Source organism: Ailuropoda melanoleuca, chromosome 2 (genome assembly GCF_002007445.2).
Source record: "Ailuropoda melanoleuca isolate Jingjing chromosome 2, ASM200744v2, whole genome shotgun sequence".
NCBI classification, from domain to species: domain Eukaryota; kingdom Metazoa; phylum Chordata; class Mammalia; order Carnivora; family Ursidae; genus Ailuropoda; species Ailuropoda melanoleuca.
The window spans coordinates 55,441,987-55,455,126 of NC_048219.1; the positions used below are offsets into that span (position 1 = coordinate 55,441,987).

At 36.4% G+C, this 13,140-nt stretch overlaps 1 protein-coding gene across 1 annotated transcript in view; it reads left to right on the top strand.

The window, feature by feature from the left end:
* Position 1: 1 nt before the first annotated feature.
* The window catches only part of SPATA1 (spermatogenesis associated 1), a 49,228-nt gene continuing 36,089 nt past the window's right edge, over positions 2-13,140 (top strand). Inside the window, 2 exon segments of the mRNA XM_034653793.1 lie at positions 2-156; positions 12,663-12,830. Of these exon segments, the coding sequence (XP_034509684.1) occupies positions 12,795-12,830 (36 nt within the window). The 5' untranslated portion in view covers positions 2-156; positions 12,663-12,794.

The following is a 13,140-nucleotide window of genomic DNA, read 5'->3' on the forward strand; positions in this document are numbered from 1 at the left end:
CGCGCTCAGTTCCAGCTCCTCAACTTCGGGGGAAGGGGAGGGAGGGGGAGCAGGGACTGAGAAGGGGCGGAGCGGACTGTGGGCAGAGTAATTGCGGGACGCGAGCGCGACTAGACGCCCATTTTCTTCCTCTCCGGAGAGGCCGACTTAGGAGAGGTAAAAAAAAAAAAAAAATGTTTTTGTCATTAACCGCCAAGACCCGAGGGGAACCCTGAAGAGGACTGGTGAGGGAAGTCAGGTGCTTGAGGGAGTTTATAAAAGGCGTGGTGGCGGGGCGACAAGGAGGTTCTAGCTTTCCTGACGGCGTTGGTGGCACAGGTTGAGGGAAGGGCGCAGCCGAGGGATGTAGGAGTCAGAAGTACCGGGCGCGAGTCACTGACACCCTACCCTGTCTACTTAGAGACGTGTGTCTTAAATGGCTCGAGTTTGTTCAACGGGCGGCCAGTCCTCAGCCAGCTTCCCGCCGTCAGACCCGTAGGGCCAAAAGAGGGCACGGAGGGTGCTGTAACTGGACCGGGGGGGGGGGNCCGGGGGGGGGGGCGGGGGCGGGTAGCAGGGGTGCTGGTTCGCTAGGGAAAAGCGCTTCTAAAGATTTGGCTTCTTTCGCCTCTTACCTCTTGGTTTTCTCGAAGAGGTTGTGAACAAGCCAAGGTACTTGCTGAAGATTACACCCATCTCCTCTTGTTATCCATTTCATTTGGGGGATTAACGCTTATTATACCGTGAAAAATAAAACATTTTTGTGTTTCGGGGAAGTTCTACATTTCAGTTGTAACTCATTACCTGCTGCCTGAAATTGACCTTAAAAGGAGTTTCTGGAGAGAGAAACAGTAGGATCTAATTAAGCCAAATGGGCTCAGCCAACGTGTGTTTCACCCATGGAAAAGTATTTATTATGCCACAAACACTTAGGACAGGTGTTTCCTATTCAACGATTCAAGTACATGAACAAATATACTGATGTTTTCAATAAACGTGAATAATTTCGTCACTAAGACATTACATATTTTTTGTATGGTGAGAAAATCCACACATAATTTGCCCTAATTGACAAATAAAACCTAATTTCTTTACTAAACAGTTTAAGTCATTTTACAAAAATCATTTTACAATGTGCTTTAGTATATTACTATATTACTTAATTCATACGACAGATATAATGACTAGGGTTATAAACCAAGGTGTAAATTCTGGCAGTACCACTTGGTATTCCTAGGCAAGCCCCTTTAACCTCGCTGAGCCTCTGTTTCCTCATTTTTTTCCCAATTTATTTATTTATTTGACAGAGAAAGAGCACAGATGGGGGAGCAGCAGGCAGAGCAAGAGGGAGAATCAGGCTCCCTGATGAGCAAGGAGCCGGATGTGGGGCTCCATCCCAGGACCCTGGGATCATGACCTGAGCTGAAGGCAAACACTTAACTGAGCCATCAAGGTGTCCCTGTTTCCTCATTTCATAATGAAATAATAAAGCTTCCCAGAATTTTGTTTTTAACTGACAACTCTATCCATTATGCTGTGCTCACAAGTATAGCTATCATCTGTCATCATACAATGCTATTACAGTACCATTGACTATATTCCATGCTGTACCTTTCCTCGGAGACTTAGTCCGTAAATGAAAACTTGAACCTCCCACTCCCCTTCACCCATTGTACCTATCCTCCCAACTTGCTTCCCTCTGGCCACCAAAAGTTCATTCTCTAAAACTATGGGTCTATTTCTGGTTTTGTTTGTTCCTTTGTTTTTTAGATTTCACATATAAGTGAAATCATATTGTATTTGTCCTTCTCTGGTTTATTTCACCTAGCATAACATCCTCTAGGTCCATCCATGTTGAAAAGGGCAAGACCTCATTATTTTTCACGACTGAGTAATATTCCATCTGATTCCATCCATTCCATGATTGATATTCTATATATTCTTTATACACTCATCTATTGGTGGACACTTAGGTGGCTTCCGTACTTTGGCTATTGTAAATAATGCTGCAATAAACATAGGGGTGAATAGGGGGCGCCTGGGTGGCTCAGTTGATTAACAGTCTGCCTTCAGCTCAGGATCTTAGGGTCCTGGGATGGAGCCCCACATCAGACTCCCGGGGAGCCCGTTTCTCCTCCTTCCTCTGCCCTTCCCCCTCTTCATGGTCACACTCACGCGTGCTCTCTCTCACATAAATAAAATCTTAAAAAAAAAACCCATAGGGGTGCATATATCTTTTCAAATTAGTGTTTTTGTTTTCTTTGGGTAATATCAAGTAGTAGAATTACTAGATGGTAGGTATTTCTATTTTTTTATGGTATTTCTATTTTTAATTTTTGAAGAAACTGCATACTGTTTTCCACAGTGGCTGCACCAGTTTATATTCCCACCAACAGTGCATGAGAATTCCTTTTTCTCCACATCCTTGCCAACACTTGTTATTTCTTGTCTTTCTGAGACTAGCCATTCTGAGAGGTGTGAAGTGATAATCTCCTTGTTTTGATTTCCCTAATGAGTAGTGATGTTGAGCATCTTTTCATATGTCTGTTGGCCATCTGTGCGTCTTCTTTGGAAAAATTCCTGTTCGTGTCCTCTGCGCATTTTAAGATTTTATTTATTTATTTTGAGAAAGAGAAAATGTAAGCAGAGGGAGAGAGTCTTAAGCAGACTTCATGTCCAACGACGAACGGGGCTTAGTCTCAGGACCCTGAAATCATGAACTGAGCTGAAATCAAGAGTTGGATGGTTAACTTACTGAGCCACCCAGGCACCTCTCCTCTTCCCATTTTTTATATCAGATTGTTTTTTGTTACTGAAGTATAATTAACATACAATATTAGTTTCAGGTGAATAGCAGTGATTCAACAGTTTCATATATTATTCAGTGCTCACCACAATAAGTGTACTCACCATTTATAACCAAACAATGTTATCACAATATTATTGACTGTACTTTTCATGCTGTTCTTCTTTTATCCATGACTTATTTTATCACTGGAAGTTTGTACTTTTTAATCCCCTTTATTTCACTCATCTCCCTATGGTCCTCTGGTAACCATCAGTTCTTTGTATTTAAGCATCTGATTTTTTTTTTTTAAAGATTTTATTTATTTATTCAACAGAGATAGAGACAGCCAGCGAGAGAGGGAACATAAGCAGGGGGAGTGGGAGAGGAAGAAGCAGGCTCATGGCAGAAGAGCCTGATGTGGGGCTCGATCCCACAATGCCGGGATCACACCCTGAGCCGAAGGCAGGCGCTTAACCGCTGTGCCACCCAGGCGCCCCTAAGCATCTGATTTTTTGTTCATTCGTTTGTTTTTTAGATTCCACATGTAAGTGAAATCATATGGTGTTTGTCTTTCTGTGTCTGACTTATTTCACTTAGCATAATACCCTCTAGTTCCATCCATATTGTTGCAAAGGGCAAGATCTCATTCTTTATGGCTGAGTTATATTCCATTATGTGTATATGCACCACATCTTCTTCATTCATCTATCAGTGGACTCTTGGGTTGCTTCCATATCTTGGTTATTATAAATACTGCAGTAAACATAGGGGTGCATATGTTTTTTGAATCAATGTTTTTGCTTTCTTTGGGTAAATACCTAGTAGTGGAATTACTGGATCATATAGTGTTTCTATTTTTAATTTTTGAGGAACCTGCATAGTTTTCCACAGTGGCAGCACCAACTTGCATTACCACCAACAGCGCATGGGGGTTCTTTTTCTCCACATCCTCACCAACAGTTGTTGTTTCATGTCTTTTTGATTCTCATCATTCTTAGATGTGTAAAGTGATATCTCATCGTGGTTTTGATTTGCATTTCCCTGATGATTAGTGATGTTGAGCATCTTTTCTTGAGTCTGTTGCCATTTATATGCCTTCTTTGGAAAAATGTCTGTTCAGCTCCCCTGCCTGTTTTTTAGGGGATTATTTGTGATTTTGATGTAGATTGTGTAAGTTCTTCATATATTTTGCATATTAGCCTCTTACCACATTTGTCATTAGTAGGTTTTTTTTTCATTTTGTTGATGGTTTCCTACAGTGTGCAAAAGTTTTTATTTTGATGTAGTCCTAATAGTTTATTTTTTCTTTTATTTTCCTTGCTTGAAGAGACATATCTAGAAAAACGTTGCTGATGTCAGAGAGATGACTGTGTTTTCTTCAGGTCTCATATGTAGGTCTTTAATCCATTTTGAGTTTATTTTTGTGTATGGGTTGAGATAGTGGTACAGTTTCTTTCTTTCTTTTTTTTTTTTTTTCTTGTAACTGTCCCATTTTCCCAGCACCATTTGTTGAAGAGACTATCTTTTTCCCCATTGTATATTCTTGCCTTCTTTGTTGATTAATTTACCATGTAAGCATGGCTTTATTTTTGTGCTCTCTGTTTCATTGATCTATGTGTCTCTTTTTCTGTCAGTTACATACTGTTTTGATTACTACAGCTTTGCAGTGTATCTGGAAATCTGGGGTTGTGATAGCTCCAGCTTTGTTCTTTTCTCTCAAGATTGCTTTGGCTATTTCAGGTCTTTAGTGGTTCCATACAAATGTTAATATTATTTGTTCTAGTTTTGTGAAAAATGCTGTTGGTGTTTTAATAGGGAATGCACTGAATTTGTAGATTACTTTGGGTGGGTAATATGGACATTTTAATAATAAATCTTCTGTGAGCATGCAATATCTTTCCCTTTGTGTTGTCTTCAATGTCTTTCATCAGTGTTATATAGTTTACAGAGTACAGGTCTTTCACCTCCTGGTTAACCTTATTTCTAGGTATTTTATTCTTTTTGGTGCAATTGTGAATAGAACTGTTAAATTCTCTTTCTGCTACTTCATTATTAGTGTATAGGAACACAACAGATTTCTGTTTATTAATTTTGTATCCTGTATCTTTACTGAATTCATTTATCAGTTCTAGCAGTTTTTTAGTGGAGTCTTTAAGGTTTTTTATGTATAATATATATAATCATGTCATCTGTATATATAGTGACAGTTTAAGTTCTTCCTTACCAATTTGGGTGCATTTTATTTCTTTTCTTGTCTGATTGCTACAGACTGGACTTCCAGTGCTATGTTGAATAAAAGCAATGAAAGTGGGCATCTTTGTCTTGTTATTGAGCTTAGAGGAAAAGCTCTCAGTTTTTCACCATTGAGTATGATATTAGCTGTGCCTTTTTCATATATGGCCTTATTATGTTGCGGTTGTTCTCTCTAAGCCTATCATGTTGAGAGTTTTTATCATGATGCTTTTTCTGCATCTATCAAAATGATCATATGGTTTTTATACTTTCTCATTAATGTGACTTATTATGTTGATTGATTTGTGAATATTGGACCATTCTTGTATCCCTAGAATAAATCCTACTTGATCGTGGCAAATGATTTTTTTTAATGTGGATGTTCATTTGCTAACATCTTATAGAAGATTTTTGCACCTATTTGTATCAGCGATATAGGACTGTGGTTTTCTTTTTTTTGTATTGTCTTTGTCTGGCTTTAGTATCAGGGTAATGCTGGCCTGGTAGAATGAATTTGGAAGTTTTCCTTCCTCTTCTGTTTTTTAAAAAGTTTGAGAAGAGTGGGTATTAACTCTTTTTTAAATGTTTGATAAATTCACCTGTGAATCCACCTGGTGTCCTGACTTTTGTTTGTTAGGGCCGTTTTGATTACTGATTGAATTTTGTTACTAGTCATCAGTCTATTCAGATTTTTTCTTTCTTTTTAATCCAGTCTTGGCATATTGTATGTTCCTATGAATTTATTTCTCCTAGGTTGTCCAATTTGTTGGAGTATAATTTCTCATAGTAGTCTTTTATAATCCTTTGTATTTCTGTGATAAAGCTTATTACTTCTCTTTCATTTCTGATATTATTAAATCCTCCCTTCTTTTCTTGATGAATCTAGCTAATGGTTTATTAATTTTATTTATCTTTTCAAAGACCCACTCTTAGTTTCACTGATTTTTTTTTTTAGCCTCTATTTCACTTAATTCCACTCTGATTTGATTTCCTTTCTTCCCTAGTTCCTTTAGGTATAGGATTAAAGTGTTTATTTGAGATTTTTGTTGTTTCTTGTGGTAGTCCTGTATCACTATAAACTTCCCTCTTAGAACTGCTTTTGATGAATCCCAAAGAATTTGAGCCATTGTGTTTCCATTTTCATTTGTCTCCTGGTTTTTTGATTTCCTATTTGATTTCTTTATTGACTTACTGGTTGTTTAGTAACATGTTTTCAAATCTCCACATGATTGTATTTTTCCAGTTTTTTTATTTTTATTTTTGTAATTGATTTCTAGTTTCATATTGTTGTGATCAGAAAAGATGCTTGACTTTATTTCAGTCTTCTTAAATTTATTGAAACTTGTTTTGTGGCCTAACATGACCAGTCCTAGAGAATGTTCCATGCGCACTTGAAAAGAATGTATATTCTGTTGTTTTTGGATGGAGTGTTCTGTATATCTAAGTTCATCTGGTATAATGTCATTCAAAGCCAGTTTCCTTGTTGATTTTCTGTCTGGATGATCTGTCCATTGATTTAAGTGTGATGTTAAAGTCCCCTACTATTAATCGTATTACTGTCAATTTCTCCCTTCATGTCTGTTCATATTTGTTTTATGTATTTAGGTGCTCCTATATTAGGTACACAAATATTTACAGTTGTTATATCCTTTTCTTGGATTGATCACTTTATCATTATATAATGCTCTTCTTTGTCTCTTGTTACAATCTTTGTTTAAAGTCTATTTTGTCTGATACAAGTATTACTACCCCAGTTCTTTTTTCTTTTTTTAAATTTCCATTTACATGAATATCTTTTTTTATTATTATTATGATATGTTAGTCACCATACAGTACATCATTAATTTTTGATGTAGAGTTCCATAATTCATTGTTTGCATATAACACCCAGTGCTCCATGCAATACCTGCCCTCCTTAATACCCTTCACCGGGCTAGCCCATGCCCCCTCCCCCCTCCCCTCTAAAACCCTCAGTTTGTTTCCTGGAGTCCATAGTCTCTCGTGGTTCATTTCTCCCTCTGTTTACCCCCCCCTTCATTTTCCCCTTCCTTCTCCTAACTATCTCCCTGTTATTCCTTATGTTCCACAAATGAGTGAAACCATATGATAGTTGTCTTTCTCTGCTTGACTTATTTCACTTAGCATAAGCTCCTCCAGTCCCGTCCATGTTGATGCAAATGTTGGGTAATCATTCTTTCTGATGACTGAGTAATATTCCATTGTATATATGGACCACATCTTCTTTATCCATTCATCTGTTGAAGGGCATCTCGGCTCCTTCCACAGTTTGGCTATTGTGGACAATGCTGCTATGAACACTAGGGTACATATGGCCCTTCTTTTTACTACATCTGTATCTTTGGGGTAAATACCCAGTAGTGCAATTGCTTGGTCATAGGGTAGCTCTATTTTTAATTTTTAAGGAACCTCCACACTGTTTTCCAGAGTGGCTGTACCAACCTGCATTCCCACCAACAGTACAAGAGGGTCCCCTTTTCTCCACATCCTCTCCAACATTTGTTGTTTCTTGCCTTGTCATTTTTTGCCATTCTGACTGGTGTAAGGTGGTATCTTAATGTGGTTTTTGATTTGAATTTCCCTGGTGTTAATGGTGTTGAACATTTTTTCATGTGTCTGTTAGCCATTCGTATGTCTTCATTGGAAAAGTGTTCATATCTTCTGCCCGTTTTTTTAATTTGATTATTTGTTTCTTGGGTACTGAGTTTGAGAAGTTCTTTATAGATCTTGGATACCAGCCTTTTATCTGTAGTGTCGTTTACACATCTCTTCTCCCATTCCGTGGGTTGCCTCTTTGTTTTGTTGACTGTTTCCCTTGCTGTGTAGAAGCTTTTTATCTTGATGAAGTCCCAAAAGTTCATTTTTGCTTTTGTTTCCCTTGCCTTTGGAGATGTGTCATGAAAGAAGTTGCTGTGGCCAATGTCGAAGAGATTGCAGCCTGTATTTTCCTCTATGATTTTGATGGATTCCTGTCTCACATTGAGGTCTTTCATCCATTTGGAGTTTATCTTTGTGTATGGTGTGAGAGAGTGGTCAAGAGTCATTCTTCTGTATATAGCTGTCCAATTTTCCCAGCACCATTTATTGAAGACACTGTCTTTTTTCCACTGGATGTTTTTTTACTGCTTTCTCAAAGATTAGTTGACCATAGAGTTGAGGGTCCATTTCTGGAGTCTCTATTCTGTTCCATTGGTCTATGTGTCTGTTTTTGTGCCAGTACCATGCTGTCTTGGTGATCACAGCTTTGTAGTATAGCTTGAAATCAGGCAACGTGATGCCTCCAGCTTTGTTTTTCTTTTTCAACATTTCCTTGGAGATTTGGGGTCTTTTCTGGTTCTACACAAATTTTAGGATTGTTTGTTCTAGGACTTTGAAGAATGTCATTGGAATTTTGATCGGGATAGCGTTGAAAGTGTAGATAACTCTGGGTAACATAGACATTTTAACAATGTTTATTCTTGCAATCCATGAGCATGGAATGTTTTTCCATCTTTTTGTGTCTTCTTCAATGTGTTTCATCAGTGTTCTGTAGTGTCTAGAGTATAGATCCTTTACCTCTCTGGTTAAGTTTATTCCGAGATATCTTACGGTTTTTGGTGCTATTGTAAATGGAATCAATTCCCTAATTTCTTTTTCTTCAGTCTCATTGTTAGTGTGTAGAAATGCAACTGATTTCTGTGCATTGATTTTATATCCTGCCACGTTACTGAATTATTGTATGAGTTCTAGTAATTTGGGGTTGGTGTCTTTTGGGTTTTCCACATAAAGTATCATGTCATCTGCGAAGAGAGAGAGTTTGACTTCTTCTTTGCCAATTTGAATAGGTTTTATTTTTTTGTTGTTGTCTGATTGCTGTTGCTAGGACTTCTAGTACTATGTTGCATAATAATGGTGAGAGTGGGCATTCTTGTTGTGTTCCTGATCTTAAAGGAAAGGCTCTCAACTTTTCCCCATTGAGAATGTACATGAATAACTTTTTCTATTCCTTTACTTTTTAATCTGTTTATGTCTTTAGGTCTTAAGTGAGTTTCCTGTAGGCAGCATATAGATAGGTCTTTTTCTTTTTCTTTCTTTTTTTTTTTTTAAAATCCATTCAGTCATCCTATGTCTTTGGTTTGGAGCATTTAGTCCATTTACATTTAAAGTAATTATTAATAGGTATATACTTACTGCAATTTTGTTGTTTTCTGGTTGTCTCTATTGTTCCTCTCTATTCCTTTCTTCTTTTCTTGCTCTCTTCCCTTATGATTGATGACTTTCTTTAATGTTACCCTTTGTCTTCATATCTGGGTATCTGTTACAGGTTTTTGGTTTATGGTTATCATCCTAAATATAGGATTATCTATAACAAATTGATGGCTGCTTAAGTTTGAATAAATTCTAAAAGCATTATATTTTTACTCTTTACCCTTTCACATTTTATATGATATCATATTTTAGATCTTTTTATTTTGTGAATTTCTTAACTACTTTTTTAGATATAGTTTTACTACTTTTGTTGTTTAACCTTCATACTAGCTTTGTGAGTGAACGATCAATTATGTTTACTATATGTTTGCTTTTACCAGTGAAATGATTTCCTTTCATAATTTTCTTCTAGTTCTGGCCTGTTCCATTTTAAAAAGTCCCTTTCACTTTTCTTGTAAGGCCAGGTTGGTGGTTATGAACTCCTTTAACTCTTGTTTGTCTAGGAGACTCTATCTTTCCTTCAGTTGTGAATGATAACCTTGCTAGGTACAGTGTTCTTGGTTGTAGTTTTTTTCCCTTTCAGTACTTTGACTATATTATGCCATTGTCTTCTGGCATGCAAAGTTTCTGCTAAAAAATCAGGTGATAGATAGCCTTATGGGGTTTCCATGTGTGTAACTACTTGTTTTTCTCTGGTTACTTTTGAAATTCTCTCTTAATCTTTAGTTTTTGACATTTTAGCTATTATGAGGCTTGGTGTGGACCTTTTTGTGTTTATCTTATTTGGGGTTCTCTCTGTGCTTCCTGCACCTAGATGTCTGTTTCCTTACCCAGGTTGAGGAAGTTTTCAGCTATTACTTATTCAAATAAGTTTTCCGCCCCTTTCTATTTTTCTTCTCCTTCTGGGACTTCTACAATGGAAATGTTAGTATGTCTGATATTGTCTCAGAGTTCCCTTAAGATTTCCTCATTTTTAAAAATTCTTTTCTATTTTGCTGTTCAGTTTGGGTATTTTTCATTACTGGTCCTCCAGTGTTTTCCCAATTACTGATCCGTTCTTCTGAATCCCTTAATCTGCTTTTGTTTCTGTCTAGTATATTTTTCATTTCATTTATTGTATTCTTCAACTGTGGTTGGTTTTTTTCTTATATCTCTATCTCTTTCTTGAAACTCTCATTGGGTTTAGCCACTCGTCTCTGTGGTCTGGTGAGCATCTTTATGACCATTACCTTGAACTCTTTATCAAATAGACTGCTTATCTTCATTTCATTTAGTTCTTTTTCTGGTTTTGTCTTCATTTAGACAAATATTCCTTTCATTTAGACCACATTCTTCTGTCTCCTCATTTTATTTCAATTTCTGTGTTTGTTTTTATGAATTAGGTGAAACAGCAACCTCACCCAACCTTAAAGGAATGGTGTTGTGTAGGAACCTTCCCTGTGTAGACTGCATGTGCCTAGTGACTTTGGCTGGCTGCCTGTAGCTGGAGTGAGATACAAACTGGGAGTTTTGTAGCTCTCTGCATCAGGGCCACCCATTGGGGTGGCTAGTGCTGAAGTAGGCATGGACTGGCAGTTCGCTGGGTTCTCAGCACCAGGTCATTGAGAATCAGAAATTTTTAAGCTCAGTTTTCCAGTTCTGCTACTCACTGCCAAAATCATTTTGAAAACATGGTGATAAAGCATAATAGGTGGTTCTCTAAAGTATAGATCAGATAGATCAAAACTGGCAGATAAGTGATATATCTACTAGCACTTACTCCTTCTCAAAACCATAATTGACTGTGATAATCTGTTTTTGAGATATTGAATCCTGAGTTCATCTCCCAGTTCTAATTCCTAAGGGCTCATCTTTTGATGCCATGCCATTTGTCTCTGGCCAGCTAGGGCTTGGTCTTCAGCATTGATCCAGTCATAAATGACAACGGGAGTTGTAAATCAAAACGTGGCTGCTTTTTTCCCTTTAGAAGGGATAATGTAGTGGGGCAGTTTACCTGGGGACAGTATTAAAGCAGGGCTTGGTTGATGTCTTAAGTTTGCTTAGTTAAAAATTTGTTGTAAATGAAAATGTCAAATTTTTAATGTATCTGCAGAAATTAACAATCCCAGCCTCCCAATTTTCACACCAGTACCAATTTGCATGCCCATATACTGTAGTTCTTAAAGGTTATTGCAACTAATTCTTATGTAATAAGGAAGTTACCATGTATGTATCTGAGTTGTGTTTTGTTTAGGTTCATAATATAGGCTAATACTAGTACAATGGCAGAAAGAGCCTTTGGATAGTTATGGAAATATCTAAATGTTTTTTAAAAAAAATACTGATGTAATTTAGTGTTTGAGGTGGTTAAAATGATAAATCACATTTTAAGTTTTAATTACGGTAAGAAATTTACATAGGAAGCAATATATGAAACTAACTTGTTTTAAAAGATGTATGGGGTGCCTGGGTGGCTCAGTCAGTTAAGTGTCTGACTCTTGCTTTTGGCTCAGATCATGACTTCAGGGTTGTGAGGTTGAGCCCCATGTCAGGCTCTGTGCTGAGTGGTGTAGCCTACTTAAGATTCTCTCTCTCCTTCTCTTCCTGTCCTTCCCCATCTGTGCGTACTATGTCTCTCAAAAAAAATTAAAAAATAAATAAAAATAAAAGATGTTTTGTCTCAGGGTATAATTTTCAAATTTTGATACCATTAAAACTAGTAGTGATCTCTGGTATGATTTCATAAAGCTGTAATCAGTACCAAATCACAGAAATTTTACTTTTTATTTGATTTACTCACTAATTTAATATAAATCAAGATGAAGCAATGCTTTGGAATCTTGGAAAGACTTCTGGTATTGGTATCTTTTTGCATCCTTAAAGATTGTCCAACTTTGATAATTCTTTTTTACAGTAATTCTGCTACCTTATTTTTTTTATTATATATTTATATAATTTAAATTTTACTGTGTATTTTTGTAACCTGTTCTAAATCCTCAGAGAAAAATACAGGAAACAACACACAAACATAGCTTAAAATACTTAAAGACTGGCATTTTCATCTGGAATAATCGTTCACATTTATTATTGAGGTATCCAAGCCTAGGAAGAAATACATGTGGTAAAATGGTCTTCATCATTCTGTAGCCATTTGTACAAATTTAGTCTTTCCACTTCCAGAAACATAGTTCTGTTTTATGTAAAATACCATATATATTTAACTTTAATTTTCAAACTGGAGAAAATGAATTGTTTAGAATAGTTAAATATGCCCTGATCACAAGTCTATCATAATATAACTTAGCACTCTATTTAGTTGTATAGGATATATGTTCATTTCATTGCATTACCAGTCCTACCTTACTAGCAATATGTCTTTTTTAATTACTATAATTAGAGAGTATACATTCCTAAGTTTTCATTTTTGATCTATTTTAAAGCCTTTTGTGTTTTTCTTTTCACTTTTTGAATGAATCAGAGACCAGAAATGAGTGGAATGCTATCTAAGTCAAAAATCTGTTTCAACCTTTATAAATACTACTTAAATGAAGAAAGATAAAAACCGCACAAAATTCCAACTGATAATTACCCCATTCAGACACTGGTGAATATGTCCCTCAGTCCACGCCGACCTTCCTCCTCAGAGGTAAGAAAATCTTTTAAGCTAAAATATAAGAAAGACTTGCTTAACATTGCTTTTGAAGAGTTCTGAGAAAGAAAAAATATGGATTATATAAAGTCTTAGATATTAACTCCACTGTGTATCTATCTCATTGTCTGATTATAGTTATTTTATTATAGTTCTTTTCTGTCTAGCTGGTTGTACTGGAACCCCCAGTGCATTGATCCTATCACTTTTTTTTTAATTCTTCACCTTGTGATGCCCTTCATAGCTTAAATACGATAGAACAGTCTTGATTACTCTCTTTTTTTTTTTTTTTTTTTTTTTTTTTAAA